Source organism: Vigna radiata, chromosome 9 (genome assembly GCF_000741045.1).
Source record: "Vigna radiata var. radiata cultivar VC1973A chromosome 9, Vradiata_ver6, whole genome shotgun sequence".
In the NCBI taxonomy this organism is placed as follows: domain Eukaryota; kingdom Viridiplantae; phylum Streptophyta; class Magnoliopsida; order Fabales; family Fabaceae; genus Vigna; species Vigna radiata.
The window spans coordinates 8,022,475-8,041,160 of NC_028359.1; the positions used below are offsets into that span (position 1 = coordinate 8,022,475).

General features: G+C 28.0%; 1 protein-coding gene and 1 pseudogene across 1 annotated transcript; both read right to left on the reverse strand.

The window, feature by feature from the left end:
* Nucleotides 1-1,486: 1,486 nt before the first annotated feature.
* Nucleotides 1,487-2,749, reverse strand: LOC111242476 (annotated as a pseudogene).
* A 3,321-nt stretch (nt 2,750-6,070) lies between these two features.
* On the reverse strand, nt 6,071-17,382 carry LOC106773763 (protein PIN-LIKES 3). Its single transcript, XM_014660511.1, has 11 exons — nt 17,358-17,382; nt 14,533-14,700; nt 14,341-14,420; nt 14,118-14,242; nt 13,142-13,263; nt 12,589-12,846; nt 12,432-12,524; nt 12,254-12,354; nt 12,052-12,104; nt 8,364-8,549; nt 6,071-6,356 (listed from the first exon to the last, which is right to left on the reverse strand). The coding sequence occupies exons 2-11, from the start codon at nt 14,665-14,667 to the stop codon at nt 6,232-6,234; spliced, it is 1,278 nt and encodes a 425-aa protein (XP_014515997.1). The 5' UTR covers nt 14,668-14,700; nt 17,358-17,382; the 3' UTR covers nt 6,071-6,231.
* Nucleotides 17,383-18,686: the final 1,304 nt, after the last annotated feature.

Below are 18,686 nucleotides of genomic sequence, written 5' to 3' on the forward strand. Positions count from 1 at the left end.
TTTATTTAAAGTTTAAATTAATATTAATTAACTTTTTCATGTAAAATGCTGTATACGTTCGTTGTGAAATGGAAATTAACTTTTGATTTGGTTGAAAANTGAGATTGCAAAAAGAAGAATGTTAGAAAANGACAGAAAATGTAGAGTAGGATCGCACACAATATAAAAATGGCTTAGGTGACAAAATGGAATTCCAAATTTGACAATTAGTGCTCCATTACCTCTATAACTTTATACTTATTAATTCCATAATAATATTTAACTAACTATAATATTATTGGAGGAGTTCTTTTTATAAATTATAACTAAATTATATATATAATATGCTTATTTGATCCATAATTAGATGTCTCCTCTTAGATATTTAACAATTTTTCTAAAAAGGGTTAAATAATAATTTTTTATTATGGAAATAATAAATATTTTTAGAGTATTTATAATTTGGTTGGATGAGTATGACTTGTTTACGGGGTAAGAAATAGTATAAGGGTTTAAATAGTACAACTAGATGGTTAAATTTCAATGCCAAATATTTAACTTAGTAAGTTAATAAATTTGTATTTTATAAGTAGGTATATTATAATTGAACATTAGGAGGCATATCAATGATTTTAAAATAACTAAAATCAATAAATTTCGGTTTTTTTACCCAGGTAGGCAAATTTGCCTCATATATTACGAAACTGGGCAAAAAAAAAAGTCAATGGAAAGTTGTTGGGGGCAGAACGACTTCGTAAGAAGAAGTCGTGTCCCCATGCACGACTTCACATTGTTCACATGAACAGTGGTGAAGTCGTGCACCCCAAAAACGACTTCTTGGCCTGGTAATCGATTACATGGAGCTGTAATCGATTACAACGTGGTAAAATCGTACCCCCTGCACGACTTCAGTTTTGTAGGCCAAAATGGGCCTGGTAATCGATTACGGACCCCTTGTAATCGATTACCAGGTGGATTTTATGTAGTAACAGCCCTGGTAATGGCTTACCAATCTGGGTAATGGGCAAGTTGTCCCTGGTAATCGATTACATGTCAGGGGTAATCGATTACCAGATGAATTTGGGTGTTAAACAACATTTTTAATGAGGTGTTTTAGAAATTTTTAATATGTTTTTGTGTTAGACAAAGAAGATATTGTCCTTACAATTTATTTAATAAAAGAAGGAAATTAAAATGTAGAATAGAATTTTATATGAAACGTTAAAAGTAATAGATTTATTATTGATTCGATTACAAAATTAACTACTGACGAAATGGACAATTTCCCTTATGATGACCTTTGTTGCGGCAGTAAGAGCATTTTGTGGGCTGATCTGGAGTGGATTGATCCATCTCATTAGGAATCCTTTTTGTAGACGGTCTTCCGGATGCCTTGCGTCGCATATGAGGATCTGGTATGAAGTTTGGACCTGTATACGTAGACCAATAATCTTCATTTTGGATTGGGTGAAATTGTACTCTGTATGCCTTGTAAATGTTATTAAGGCTATTGGTGAGGTGTTGAAATTTCTTGAACATCAAATTCTGAATTTTCACGGTTGTAGCGATGAACATGACAATATGCTGATTGTTGTTGATTTTTCCTAATAATGTCGGCAATTTGTTTAGGAAATCGGTGGCCTGCTTCTAGCATGTACTGTGCTTTTAGTCCTCGTTCAAGAAACCATGATTGTGTCCTCTCAAATGTTGTTTTGATGAGTGCACAAATTGGTAATGAACGTGCTCCTTTTAAAACGGAGTTCATGCACTCAGCAAGATTAGTGGTCATATGTCCATATCTTCTCCCTCCATCAAAAGCTTGAGACCATTTATTTAATGGAATTTTATCTATCCAAGCAACTTGTTGTGGGTAATGGTGTCTTATTGCAGTAAGCTTTACCGTAACAGTAGGTTGCTTGACCTCGTAAGCTGTACGGATGTAGTAAATTTGTACAGTTATGTTAACTAAATATAAAAATTAAATTGGTAGGAAAAAAATATAGTAGTACCTAAATTGATGAATTGCTTTTTGAGGTCCTAATTTTTGAATTTGTTGTTGAAGTTGGAGGCTAGATGACGTATGCAATAAACAGAGTTCAAACCATGTTCTTCCCAACCAACTTCTTCTGATCTTAAGGCGGATAAGATACCCTTTCCTCTGTCAGTGATGATGCAAATTTGGTTGATGGCAAACATGTTCTCGAAGTAGTTGAAAGAACCATATCATGGCCTCCTTTGTCTCACCTTCTACAATTGCAAATGCTACTGGGAAAAGATTTCTATTGCCATCTAGACTCATGGCGGTGAGCAAAGTTCCATGATATTTGCCTGTTAGAAACGTCCCATCGACTTGAAGAATGGGTTTACAATATTTGAATCCTTGTATGCAAGGACCGAAAGACCAAAAAACTCTTTCCATAATGTAGCAATTATTGTTTGTTTGTCTATCAATCTCCAGTGGAGAACCAGTGCATTGTAATATTGTACCAGGGTTTGCTTCCTTCACCGCATGCAACCACCTGGGTAGATGGTTATACGACTCTTCCCAATCACCAAACTCCATAGCAAGAGCCTTTTGCTTTGCGATCCAAGCTTTTCTGTATGACATGGAATATCCGAATCGAGCTTTAATATCTGCAATCAAACTTTTGATGGGAATGGAGGGGTTTGTGCGGACAAAATTTGATACAATTGCGGCAATGTGAGTACTATCAAGATTTGTATGATCTTGAGATAGTATGTTTGAGAAACAGGTATGTTGGCCATCCATATTTTTGATTTCCCAATATTTACGGACTTTGCTATAGCTTGCCCTCAATCGCCATTGACAGTCGTTGTGGTATTATAGACATCGAATAACATAGATGTTAGGCTTTGATTCAACAACGTTGTATTTGTAACCATTTGTGATGTGATATTGTTTGATTGCAGCAACAGTTTCCTCCTTGGATTGGAAATGCATACGCTCATGCAGTTCTGGAATGACATGTTGAGACGACTGTGTCTTTTTATCGTCATCACCGTCTTCATCGCGAATTAAGTTATCCATTTCATCATCTGTGCTGAAATCATCAACATTATCTAGTATCAAAGGTTCTTCTTCATCAATGTTTTGTGATGACGAAGATGCTGTGAAGTTCCACGATGCCATTACGTAATGAAAAATTTTCAGTATTGCTGTGAAGATGGATTGGTTTGAAGATGGAAGGCAAAGTAGTGAAGATTGAATGGAATGGCAAAGTAGTGAAGATGGAATGGTCTGAAGATCAAATATATTAGTTATGCAAATAGGCAATTACAGGTGCTTCTTGGAACCATAAACTATGTTTAGGTTTGCATGCATTTTTGCATGCATGGTTGCAGGCATGCGTATTAAATTTTGGGCACTGACCTTTCATTTCTACACAGAATTGAAATGATGTGATTTGACGAAGGAATACTGTGTTATGAGTACTTAATTTTGTTTTCATATCATTTAATGAAATAAATTATTAATATTACAAAACATAATTAATTTTTGTGATGATAAACATATGTTGTTGTAATAAGAAAATTTCATCCTAAACATATTTTTATTCAATTTTTTGAATTAGATAAATATTTAAAATTATTTTTTGAAGTAATAAAAATGATTTAAATTAAATAAAAATAGAAAAAGTGAAGTTGTAGGGGTGTACGACTTCATCTATGGAAGTCGTGTACTCCCACAACTTCACTTTTTCTATTTTTATTTAATTTAAATCATTTTTATCACTTTAAAGTTAATATAAATTCATAAAAAAAATGAATAATGGGTGCAAATAAATTGGAAAAATAATTAGTTCAGCATAAATATGTTGTATAATTTTGGAAATAATTTTGTGATTATTATGTTAATTTTTTCAATTTTTTTTAAATATAAAACCAAGTTTTGGAGTGAAAATTTTTAATAAATCATATATATTTTTTAAGACCTTTTTTCAAAAATCCAAAAATAAAGTATGTGCATGTGGTATAATATTTTAAATAAATTTTTTGATGCTAAACATATCTTTTTTCAATTTTTAGTATTAAATAGATATTTAAAATTATTTTTAAAGTAATAAAAATGATTTAAATTAAATAAAAATAGAAAAAACGAAGTTGTGGGGTGCACGACTTCATCTATAGAAATCGTGTAGCTCCACAACTTTTTTTTTTCTTTTTTTATTTAATTTAAATCATTTTTATTACTTTAAAATTAATATAAATACATAAAAAGTTGAAAAAAATTCTAAATGATTTTATATTTATTTTTAGTATTTTATTATAATAAAAAAAATCATTTAAACATTTAATGTCTTATAAAATGTTGCATATAAAATATTGTATATAAATTATGTACAATATCAATCAATGTGATAGGTTCCTATTCATAACATTTATATGCTAATCTACTATATGTGCAATAATAATTCACTGCATCACTTTCAATATTCGTACCTAACATTATTATGGACAAGTTACGCCAAAAATTTTGCTCCATACAATCATGTCAGAGTAAGCTTTGCATTTGCACCACAGAAGCTTTCTTTTCCAAAATATTTAACTTATGTAGTAGCTTTGTATTTTATAAATAGGTATATCATAATTGAACATTAAAAGGCATTGCTATGATTTTAAAATAACTAAAATCGATAAATTTCACTAATTTCTTTTGAATAATCTGAAAACAACTTATGAGAAACATTTTATTTTTCATAATTTAAAAAATATTATTCATTTAAACATATAAAGTTGTCTCTTTAGTGTTATGAAAGTCACGTTAGCGACAATAAATCCTTTCGACAACTTCAAACTACCATTTTATTTTATTTTTTATTTATATATTTAATATGTTTAATCATTATTTTCATCTATCATAGTATAAATTTAATATGAATATTTTTCTTAAAAGAAGTTTCAAAAAGTCAACTTTGTACACTAGTTTAAATTTTAGTTAGGCAACGATTTAAATTCTAGTTATAAATTTAAAATATCTTTTATACAGTAAAAATTATTTTCTTTTTATAAATTAAAAAGCATAATGTTGTTTATGCATTCAAAATAATTATTTACATAAGAACTTTAATCACTTAAAAATGACCATTTATATTACGTAAACCATATAAACTAAAATACTAACCAAATTATAATTTAGAAATTATATGATTATAAAAGCTAATCATTATTAAATTCGTGAATACTTATTACAAAAAAAAAATAGTTTCTCCAATGAAACAAAATATTTTTTTATAATGCGTTTTAATGCACACAAAATATCTATTCATTATATCTATTCATTAGGTCTAAAAATAGTTATTTGAAAAAAAAAAATAAAAAGAAAAAGTGAGTGGTTATTATACTCCTAAAGACCATACTCATTCTCCCAATTCATCATAGAAAAATAGAAGAAAAAGCTAACACATAGAAAGTAATTAATCAAGTTATTATTTTTTTTATATTTAGTGCATTAATATGTGGCTTCAATTATAATCTCTTTTGAAAGGTGAAAAATCCATTCAACTAACACTAAAATAGTTATTAAATATTAATGTGTATTACCTAAGTGAAACTATCTAAGTGAACACCACATAAACAAATTGTCATTGGTTTATCAAGACGTAGTAAAAAAAACTAAAAACTGTATAATTTATAATAATATATAACTGTATATTTGTATATACACACATTGATATTTAAAAGTAGTATAAAATATACAAATTTTTAATGGAGTTTTTCTTAATATTTTTTCATTTCATGAATATTAGTCATAAACTACTTATATGATAATTACAAACTTCAATCAATATGATTTTTTCACATATTCTTAGCAAATCTATGTACATAGTAAAGAAAAAGATATATAATTTTAAGAACCCAATTATTAAACCAATTCATTTTTAAGATACATATTTGATTTTTTTTACTTTGTTTTAATATTTTTATTTTTTTTTCATTAAAGAATGTAAAATTATGTAATTAAAATATGATATGCTTCAAAATCTATTTTTGTTCTGAAAATACATTTTAAATTACATAATCTAAAATATAATTCCGCAATCTAAAAGTCTAAAAAGATAAACATTGTAGAGTAGACTTTTCCAATAACTACAGAGGTGCAAGAAGAAAACATATAATACAAAAACCAATTATCCAAAAATTGATAGGGCTATAGGGCTACATTGGCCCAATAGTAATATTAGCTAGTATTTCTTTTTCATTTTCCATTTTGTTATATGATACAAATTAATACTATAGTACAAGCCACATATAAAATGTAGACCAAAGTGTTACAGAAACTGCAGCACAAGAATAAGTTGCAAACATTATAACTGAGCATTCACTCTCACCAGCTCCAAATAATTGAGTGATTGTACCTGTTACATTCATAAAATTATTTTAGACTAAGGTTTTAATAGATATGAAATTTTATAATAATTTTAGATTAAGGTCTAAACAGTGATTTTTTTCTATTAACAATATAGTTGATGATTTACATGTATTTGAACTAAGATGTGTAGTTAAAATTAACAATAATTAAAATAATTTTTGAAAAAATTAATTCAATCTTTATAAAATTAATTATTAAGATATAATTTTCATTCACTTATATATAAGATCTTATTTCTAATACACATTTTTTACGTTTAAAGATTTACATATAAAATGTGAGATTAAATATTTAAAGATTCTTTAAAATCATATTAGGGAGTAAATTTAAATTTAAATCAATCAATAAAACTCCGTAATAAAATAAAAGTTGGTTTTGTGGGGTTGAGACATCTAAACTTGCCAAAAAAACTGAATTGTCACACAGGAGAGCTTAAATGGCGAACTCACATCATCATCATCTCGCCACATTATCACCATCTTCCTTAAATCAGAAATCTTAGTTTTCCTTTCACCACCACATCAGTCGTGCACCATACTCAGGTTGTCCTCTTCTCCACGTTGTTGAAAATCCAGAATTTTCAAATTTCCTTCGAACATCAACCGAACAATCACAAACCTTTTCGAACTAAAACCCTAACTTGTGCATATAAAATTCAATCCCTAAATCAAAACAGAGAAAGTTCATCGTAGTATGTTGTGCACCATCATCAACAAAAATCACAAAAACCCAATTTGCGAAATCATGCCTCCTCCATGAAAACCTATAAAATCTAAAATCGCAACACCATTGAACTCATTCAACCTCCATTGATAACGCAAAACTATCTTCAAGGGGTGAAACCCCCAAATTGCTTACCATTAAATCACAAAAACCTACATAAATCAAAAGCAACCACAATCCATCATCAGACTTTCGTGCCTTCACCACTAACTTCGTGACAATCATATCATGAACCTTTAGAAAACTTAAAAGGAAGTTCAAATTCTCATGCCAACCACTATCTCCTCCTTCGTAGAGACATCCCGAATCGAACCTACAAAACATGAAAACCAATTCGCACCCAATTTGAACCATAAGCTAGCCACCATCCCATTGAATTGCGAGCCAGCCACTGTGAGTTCTACTGCGTGAGAACTCATTCCATTTTTCTTACGTGGGCTCTACGTCGTTAGCGATTTAGATGCCTTAAGCGAAAATGACCAAATTAAATCAATTTTACAAAAAAGAGACCACTTTGAATGCTGAAAAAACTGAAGGACTACTTTGAACAAAAATGATAAATACAGGAACCAAAATAGGATTAAGCCAAATAAAATTATCTTAAACTTAAGGATTAAAAAGAATATTTAAATGTTAATTAAGCTTTGATTGTTTTTAGCTTTATCATGAATTTAGTCTTCAAACAAAATGGCAAGAAACTCATTGCAATCAAGGGAATCATTTATTAGTGTACGATATCATTCATTAGTGTATCATTCATTAGGGTACCATATCACAATACGGTTAACTATAATTTGGACGATTAGTCAAGTTGGTAAAAAACCATAAGCTAAGATGATAAACCAATAACTCACACAGTTATCTAAGAGACGGGATAGTAATTCATCAAACCGGATAGCCTGAACAAGACCAAATTGGATAAGCTCTAACATTGTTTACTTAAGGGTAAAACATATTAGTCATGTTTGAGCCGTAATTAGGTTGACCTTAATTAAAAGCCGAAAGGAAAATTTATACATAAAAATTTGACCTAAGAAAGTAGATTACACATACGCTATTTTCTGTCTAAAGTTGACATTCATTATTTTCTGTCTAAAGTTGATCTAACTTTGATATCGGAGTAAAATCCGAACGGTTTGGATGCACCGAAGACTCTTCTTACCAAACAAAATTTGTACTTTAGGCAACACATAAAAAATTGAGACCTTCATCCCACAATGAAACAATTAGGTTTTAGCATAAAATGGTTTATGTTTGATGAAGAACTTACTGAGTGCTACTGCAGGAGGAAGTGCAAACTGAAGCAGCAGAAGAAACTCATACAATGGATCAGGATGGATCAACCTTAAACGAATAGCTCCTTTAATTATGCATACACCAATTCCTGGCAAGATAATACATTTCACCACAATGATTCCAACAACGACTGCAAATTGCTTTCCAAGTCTATTCAAACCTGATCAACAACAATATCAACTTTATGATCATGTCAAGTGTATAAATTGAAACTTCTATATAAAAAATAATGAAAATATTTTTTCATCCAAATAATATACTTAAATATAAAATTTACTTATACCATATATTTATATAGTACGATTTTTTTAGGTCAAACATCAGTCTCCAGTAACCGCAATTTTGAATTGTATTATTTTTTACAAAATTTTTGTTTCTTTATGGAAATCTCTTCCTCCGTTATTTAAATAAAACAGAAAGAAAAAATTAAAAATTCAAATTCAAAATTTGATTCCCCATTAACCTTTTTCGACCACTTTCCTCAATCATATAAATTTTAGAATTTGGAAACTCTTTTGAACTGTTATTTTATGAAAAAAAAAAGAGATTGAAAATTTCTTCCTCCATATTTTTTAAATGAAAAAATAATAAAATAGTTCAGTTTTCAATTTGATGAAACCCAACTATAACTTGTTTTTCAATCAGTTTCCTCTCATTCACACTTCACAATTCGGTTGTTTAGGAATTGAATTTTGACATGAAAAAAAAAAATATTAAGAGGTGTGAAATATTCTATTACCTAATATTAGACAATCAAATATTCTGTTAGTTATAATTTAGATATCATTATATTTTGTGTGTATGTCATTCCTTTAATAGGTGTGTATATATATACACATATATATAATAACATATCTTTATATGATACCAAGAGTCAAACACCAACATCCTCTACGATATAGGAATTTGTGCTTTTTTATTTCATTGAATCGTTCTGATGACTTCTTCCGATAAAAATCAATCGAAAAAACATGATTTTGAAACTTCCGCTCCTTCTAAGAACCGTATTTCTACTATTGTTGGATTTGTGACAAAGTCAAGTATATCTAATTATGCTCTTAATCTTTTTGTTGTTACTAGGGATAACGATTGGATAATTGTTTCAGGTATTAGTGATCATATAACTTGTGATCCTCATAAATTTACTAATTTTTCTCTTAATTGTTCTAAAAGTGTTATTATTAATGTCAATGGGGTCTCATCTCCTATTGAAGGTGTAGGAACTATCCTTTTCACCCTCCTTATCAATTCTTGAAGTTTTATTTGTTCCTACATTAAAATGTAATCTTATCTCCATCAGCAAGTTAACCAAATCACATTTTTGTGTCGTCTTGTTTTACCCAACCCATTGTCTTTTCCAGAACATCCATTCCAAGGAGAAGATTGTCAATGGTAGAGAGAGTGAAAAAATGTATTATCTTGAAAATGTTTCATAACAAACCCATAAAGGAGCGTGTGAATGATCACATACAAGATAAAAACAAAAAGGAAATTCGGCTATGGTATAGGTGGTTGGGACATCCCTCTTTTGGTTATTTAAAAAAATTATTTCCATCATTATTTCATAAATGCAATATTAACTAATTTTTCTTTTTCATTAATTCACACAAATGTTCGGGGCCCTGCCCCACAATCTACACATAATGGAAAAAATGATTTATCAATTTTGTTAATGATTGTACTAGGATAACCTGAGTGTTTTTTCTTAAACATAAAAGTGATCTGTGTGATGTGGTTCGTTCCTTCCATCACATGATCGTTACACAATTTAACACATTTATTAAGTTCATTCCATCAGACAATGGGAGGAATATTTTAAGACAAAATTAATAGAGTTCATGAACATTAAAGGCATCTTGCATCAAACTACATGTCCTTATTCACCACAACAAAATGGAGTGACTGAGAGGAAAAATAGACATATATTAGAGGTGACAATATCACTTTTGATAGATGATAATGTCCCATCTCATTTTTGGGGTGAGGTTGTGAGCTCTGTAGTTTATTTAATTAGTCAAACCCCTTCTAGTGTGCTTAACTTTCAAAGACCTTTAGATTTGTTGTTTGGTCATTGTATCCTTCCTTCCATAGTTCATTTACCACCTCATGTTTTTATATGTGTTATATATGTTCACTTATACCCACATCAATGTACAAAGCTTAAGGAACGAGTTATCAAATGTGTTTTTGTTGGGTATGAATCAACTCAAAAAGGTTATCGTGCTTACCATCCACCATCAAAGAAATTTTATATCTCTATGGATGTGACATTTAATGAGCATGAAATTTTTTATGTTGATTCTACACTTCAGGGAAATAATAAAAGTGAAGTGCATAATCATGATGTCAATATGTTTGATATCTCGGATATAAAATTATATTGTGAAGATAAATTATCATGTGAGGATCATTCTGCAGGAAGTGAGCCAATCCTAAATATGGATACTTCTTTTCAAGATAATGTAGTATCTTCTAATCTTAACCAATTGGTTAAATCTTCTCCACAGGTTTGGCTTGACTATTTAGAGATACCTTCTAATCCTATCTCTGATAATACTAATGTAAATGAAATATGAAATTGTTTCTCTTGGTCCTACCCTTGATAATACTAATTTAGGTGAAACCAATCATGAAATCGATTATTGTCTACGTGAGATCACCAATACACCAAACAATGAGTCTACTATTGTTCAATATAATTTTCCACCATGTTTTAACCGTGGTCAACCTTCAACTAAATATGAACCAGACTTCTAAGCCAAAGTTAAATATCCCATTAGTAAATATGTGTCATCTCATAGGTTATCTCAGTCATATGCATGGTGGAAACTTAAAGGTAGAAGGGTCCACTGATACAAATTGGACAGGTTCAAAAAATGATAGAAGATTTACCTCTGGATACTTTACTTTTGTAGGAGGGAATCTTGTAACTTGGAGGAGTAAAAAACAGTCTGTAGTAGCAAGATCTAGTGCTGAAGCAGAATTCAGAGGCATGACACTAAGAGTATGTGAACTTGTGTGGATTAAAAATGTGCTATCATATTTGGGCTTTAAACCAGGTGAAACTATGTGACAATACGTCGGTTATAGCAATTGCTCACAATCATGTGCAACATGATAGAACAAAACATGTGAAGATTGATAGACATTTCATGAAAGAGAAGCTTGAAGATGTAATAATTTCCTTTTCCTTTGTAAGATCAGAATTGCAGTTGGCTGATGTTCTCACAAAGGAGTGTCAAACAGAGTATTTAATGAATCTTTATTCAAGTTGAAAATGTATGATATTCATGCACCAACTTAAGCAGATGTATTGAGAGATGTCAAATATTCTATTACCAAATGTTAGACAATCAAATATTGTTAATTATAATTTAAATATTATTATATTTTGTATAAATTTGTACATATGTCATTCCTTTAATAAATGAGAAATTATAAGATTCTTATATATTACTTGGATGAAAGAAAATCAAAATAAAAATAAATAAATACCATATAAAGAAAAAAGTTGTTAAAATTTTTGAAACTTTAAGTTGAAACAAAATCAGATTTACTTTAGTGAACAACTGAATCAGAAAACAATCCCAACATTTCAAACACGTGTTCTAGATTGAACTCACCTTATAAGATGAATTAATTCTGATTAAAAGAATATTTACCTTTGATAAGATTTGCTCCGACCAACAAAGTCATTACTGGAATGCATGCATACCTAGAAATAAGAGAAAACAAATTGCATTTATATAAGTTTGTACTTCTTCTCTCACAATTTCACTTTTTACACCACAAAACTAATTTATAAAATAATGTTTGTATTTATTTATATTAAAGTCATTTTTTAAACTTTGAAAAAATACTTACCCCACCATCATTACAGAGTCCTCAACCACATGGAGAGGAGCTTTATCCCCAATTAGAACTTTTCGAAATTGAGGAACTATACCAATTATTAAACCAAGAATCTGAAACTCAAAAACAAAAATAACAACTAATAAGGTTCAATATTGTAATCAAACACAATTAAAAACACATTACTTACAGCCCCAATTGTGCATGGTGTGAATAGAATCTTCAGGTTCATTCTTTTTACCAATGTTTTCACTTGTTCCATCATCATTTCTCCTTTCTGTGTCTGTAAAAAGTAATACATCGACTAAATATAAGACTAATTTATAATATACAAGTGAAGTATATACCTCTTCTGTATTTTCATGATCAGAGTTTGTAGAGTGGATTTCAAAGTTCTTGTCATGATCCTGAGATTGTGATTTATCACCAACAGCACTGACAAATGGTAATCCTGTGGAACATGTTGAAGGGTTCTCTGCATCAGTTTTTGTTATGGACATTGGATTCTCCATGGAATTTTCTGCAATTTTGGCTTCGTTGCAAACTTTTGGTGCATATACTCGAACAAGGTTGTATGCATAAGACCAGATGTAAACTGATCCTAACTGAAAAAACAAAAAATACAGAAAAACATAGTTAAAGTTTAAATAGTTATAAAGCTCAAATATCACTTTAGCTTTTGAAAATTGATATATACTTTTAATCCTTGAAAACGTCAAGCCTTTTTAATGTTGTTGAAAATTTCTCTTATGGAACTAATAATTACAAATATTTGTATGACAACGTATTTTAATTCTACATTCTTAATAATAAATGTCTAATCAAATGTTTATATTTTTGTTTTCTTTAAGAATTATAATTCCTAAATTTTCAAAATTGTNTGAAGTTATTATATCATACCGCCATTGATAGAGAAGCATAAGCTAATGCATTTTTGGTGCAAACATTCACATCTCCAAAAGGATTCCCACTTTGTTTACACACTGCAGGAACTATAATTATTGGCAAATTTCCCAGATTTCCTGCATCATCAAAAATTCCAATCCATAATTAATATACTAAACATATACATATACACACGTACATATATTCTATCATCTTGAAGTAAATTTTTTGACTCCAAAATCTTATAAAATCCAATTATAAAACAAAATTTGAATCTACTTTTATATATATATATATATATATATATATATATATATATATATATATATATATATATATATATATATTATTTCTACGCATTCCAAATTTTACTAAGATTATAAATGTTGAGTATAAAAGTATATTTTATGGATGATAGTCTAATAAGGATAATGATATTTAGACAACATCTTTTAGACAATATTTGAACATTGATTACGTGTCAATCTGTGATTGGTCAAAAATTACTCCACAAATAATGTTTATGATTATTATTATTGATTGTGGAGTAATTTTTGACCAATCACAAATTGACACGTAATCAATGTTCAAATGTTGTCAAAAAAAGTTGTCTAAATATCATTATCCGTCTAATAATAAATAATAAGATAAATTTAACCGATAAGAAATCTTATTAGAATAAGATTTTAATAGTTTAGATATTATATTAAAAGTAAAATATAAGTCTAATTCAATTTTACATATTAAGTCTAATTCAATTTTACATATTGAAATTCAATTTTCAAGTGAATTTTTAAGTCTAACTCAATTTTACAATAAGTAAATTTTTAAGTTTAACTCAATTTTAAAAATCTTGACTTATAAAATAAGATTGGCACTCACTTATCTATGTCAGACTTTTAACATATATATTTGTTCTATCTCTTATTAAATTGGGTTTTCAAACACATACAATATAATATAATAAAAATAAAATATAAGTAATACCTACCTGCTGAACAACATCCTAAGACAAGGCCATGGAGATGATTAGGAACTCTGGTTAGTTTAACAAGTAATAACCCAAGAACTGTTCCAATAACAAATGTGAGAAGAATGTTGACAGGCATGAACCACCTACAAAATTTATGAAAACATCTTTCATAATTCATCATCTATGGAGAATTATTGGTTGATAAGAAGATGATGTAGAAGAAAGCAAGAATCAAACTTACAATCTAACCACACTTCTTGGAGTTATTGTCTCAGCTAAGCTACTATAAACTAGAGCTGGAACAAAAACAAAATATACAATCTGTTATAAGAAAAAGAAAATTCATATCAGTTATTCATATAATGAACAATGCAGTTTTGAATAAATATAAAATATTGGAAAAGAAATACAAAAAAAAAATGTTTAAACTTACAGTGTTGAGATTTTTCCTGGCAGTCTGTCCGAGTATGTTAAAGCGATCAATTGCAAGAATTGTTCCCAATGCAGTAATTAGCAACACTTTCAAAACTGGCATTAATGCAACAAAGAAAAGCTTCCAAAACTCCATTTTTTGTGTCTTCTTTTCTTTCCTCTTCTTTAACTATTTGAAAAAGAGTTTCAAATAATTAACATCAAAATCATTCATTGCAAATAATAGCTTCATCTTCTTTCCAATGCTATGTATGTACAAATACAATATACTAACTAAGCTTATTACCATAATTGTCTTTATACTTTCTTAACTGATTTGTATACTATAAGTTCTTAACTGGTTATTTGTAATCAAATCTAAATATAAACTTAGTTCTCACATTACATAAAACAACTAAGAATTTAAATATGAATTTAAGTCTCACAGAAGAACAATGCATATAAGACAAAAAAAAAAAAAATTGATAAAATCATTATGATGAAGTCTTGGTTGGAGTTCATATAAATCTCTTAAATGAATTAGACTCATATCTAATTAGAAACAATAAATTTTTATAACAACTATTTATATGGGTTACAATATATTATGTATAAAAAATGGCATAATAACATAAATGTAAATGAAATAACATTTTTTTTACAGCAGTTATAGTTATAACAAATATAAAAAATAGATGTAGTACCATTTTTGTAATGAAAAAGAAAATTTTTATACCAATTTTAATTATAACTCATATAGAAAGTGACGCATTAACAGTTTTGTAATATATAAAAAAAAATTTACACCAATTTTAATTATAATTGATATAAAAAATAGATACACTCACATTTTTATAGTAAATAAAAAAGGAACTTTTTATTTTAGTTTTAATTATAATCAATATAAAAAATGGATACATTGTCATTATTATTATAATGAATAAGAAAATTTATTTTATACTAATTCTAACTATATCCAATACAGAGAAAGTAATTTCTTATTTGTTTGATGTATAAACACAAACCTAAACTCAAACCCTTCAACTTTAAAAATCACAACATCACGAAGTAGCACCTGCAGCAACGTAACCACTGCGAGTTTCGAAATGCAGACCAAAGTATTTATAAATTTATATATTTTGGTTGAATATTTACTAACAATTTTTGTTCTAAAATATTTTATATTTTCATCGAACTCTCTTGTTTGGTTTTGTCGACAATAGCATATAGATTATTTTATATATATATATATATATATATATATATATATATATATATATATATATTTCACAAATTTTCTAAAAAGATTTAAATAATATTTTTTTATTATGTAAATAATAAATATTTTTAGAAAATTTATAATTTGGTTGGATGAGTAAATAGTATAAGGGTTTAAATAGTACAACTAGTTGGTTAAAGTTCAATACCAAAATATTTAACTTATGTAGTAACTTTGTATTTTATAAATAGGTATATCATAATTGAACATTAAAAGGCATTGCAATGATTTTAAAATAACTAAAATCGATAAATTTCACTAATTTCTTTTGAATAATCTGGAAACATTTTATTTTTCATAATTTAAAATACTATTAATTTAAACATATAAAGTTGTCTCTTTAGTGTTATGAAAGTCACGTTAGCGACAATAAATCCTTTCGACAACTTCAAACTACCATTTTATTTTTTTATTTTTATTTATATATTTAATATGTTTAATCACTTATTTTCATATATCATAGTCTAAATTAAATATGAATATTTTTCTTAAAAGAAGTTTCAAAGAGTCAACTTTATACACTAATTTCAGTTTTAGTTATGCAACGATTTAAATTCTAGTTATAAATTTAAAATATCTTTTATACAGTACAAATCATTTGCTTTTTATAAATTAAAAATAATAATGTTGTTTATGCATTCAAAATAATTATTTACATAAGAACTTTAATCAATTAAAAATTAGCATTTATATTACGTAAACCATATAAACTAAAATTCTAATTAAATTATATGATTATAAAAGTTAATCATTATTAAATTCGTGAATACTTATTACAAAAAAAAAAAATAGTTTCTCCAATGAAACAAAATATATTTTTTTTAATGCGTTTTAATGCACACAAAATATCTATTCATTATTGATGAAGCATGACCCAATTAAATTATATTGTCTTTAAGTCATACCAAAGGGTCCAACTATGGTGGGTTCAATACTTCAATTTTAAATTACGTCTAAAAATAGTTATTTGAAAATAAATAAAAAAGAAAAAGAAAAAGTGGTGGTTATTACTCCTAAAGACCATAGCCACTCACCCAATTCATCATAGAAAAATAGAAGAAAAAGCTAACACATAGAAAATAATTAATCAAGTTATTATTTTTTATATTTTGTGCATTAATATGTGGATTCAATTATAATCTCTTTTGAAAGGTGACGAAAAAAAATTAAGGTTATTCTTCTCTAAACATATATACATATGTATTTATCTAACACTAAAATAGTTATTAAATATTAATTTATATTACCTAAGTGAAACTATCTAAGTGAAGACCACATAAAGAATTGGATATATAATAATAAAATGTTGGTTGAGTGTTCTAAATTAATTTTTTTTTTAATAAGGATTTTAATATTTAACTTTTGTAGATGGAGAAATCATAATTAAAAGAAAAGAAAAATCAATAAAAAAGGGTCAATTACAATGTTTCAATATATATAAAATTAATAATATAGTTCATTTTCTAGTTTTCCTTCAAGACTTTATTAAAACATCTTCATTTTCTATTTCACACCAAGTTGAAAAGAAACAACCATAAATTTTGCTATAAAAGGAGAGAAAATCTTACTTTGTTTTGAGTTCTTTCTCTTCTCTTGTCTATATCAACACACTTCCCTTCACACTTTAAAATTGTTCTTCACCTTCCTATTTATAGATTCAATCACTCATTTGTATTCATTGCATGTAAAGATTATTTGCATATATAATATATTTTTTTTTCTTAATAATTTAGGGCAACTTGAACTTGTCTCATTCAACTTATTATTGTTATTATTTTATAAATATAATATTCTATTATTATAGTTATTATTTTATAAGTATAAAGTACATATGTAGCTACGTAGTATTGATAGAGAACGTTTGAGTTTTTTACTCTAAAGAACTCACCTTTTGATGTCAAATTGGATAAAAAAAATATATGTAGTATTTATTCTCAATGACTAATTTATGAAAAAAAAAAAGCATTTAATAGAAAATGTCATTTTGATCGTGTTATTTTATTTATATAGTAATTAAATTCAATAATTTCTTTTAAGAAAGAAATTTTATTTTAATGTAAACATTAGTGAAAGTTGTCATTCCAAAATGATTTGCTGTAAAACGTGAATCTAAAACTCCATCGAGCAGTAGAACTCTGTCTCACACTATCAGAATTCACCACGATTTTCACGCTTCCAACCAACCACCACAGATTGCGTTCAACCTCCCACCACCGACGCATATCTATAAGATTCATTGCATCTTTTTCACGCAAGAACTAGGATGAACAACCCACCAATGCTAAAAACACGAAACAATAATGCACATTGGATTGATTTATGCTTCAAAGTTGATTTATGATTACATTGAATTGATATATGTTTCTAAGACGTTGATTTATGATTACATTGAATGCATTTATGTTTTAATATAATTTTTATTGAAAATATATGATTCTGGATTGTTCTGGACTATTCTGTCTGTAAAATATATGCATATTTGTTTCTGTAGTTGAGAATGTTGCAGAAACAAAACTGTTCTTAAAAAAAAAAAAAACAGGAGAATACGCTTCGTTTGTGACCATAACTGGGGCAGAAAACCATCTATGGCATCGGTTTAGGCCACAACCGAGACAAAAAATCTGGTGAAAAAGCAAAAAAATAATAATAAAAAATACTCCATTGCCTCAATTGGGACAAAAACTGAGACCGACATACTGTCTTAGTTCAGAAGGAACCAATGCGTAAAGTCTTGCGAAAAAAAAAAAAATCTACTGCTTCAGTTATCTTTGAACCGAGACAAAATCCTATCCTTTTATGTCTCGGTTCACAACCGAAGCATAAAAAGGTAGACTTTTTGTCTAGCCTGTATAAGACTCGGTTCAGGAACCGCTACTTATGGCGGAAATAACCATTGT

Excerpts from the sequence above, each read along its gene's own strand:
- LOC106773763 (XM_014660511.1), bottom strand. The coding sequence starts at position 14,667 with ATGGAGTTTTGGAAGCTTTTCTTTGTTGCATTAATGCCAGTTTTGAAA. Across the intron at positions 14,421-14,532 it reads CCAGGAAAAATCTCAACACT|ATTGTATATTTTGTTTTTGT; the intron begins GTAAGTTTAAAC and ends TTCTTATAACAG. Across the intron at positions 14,243-14,340 it reads CCAAGAAGTGTGGTTAGATT|GTGGTTCATGCCTGTCAACA; the intron begins GTAAGTTTGATT and ends TAAATTTTGTAG.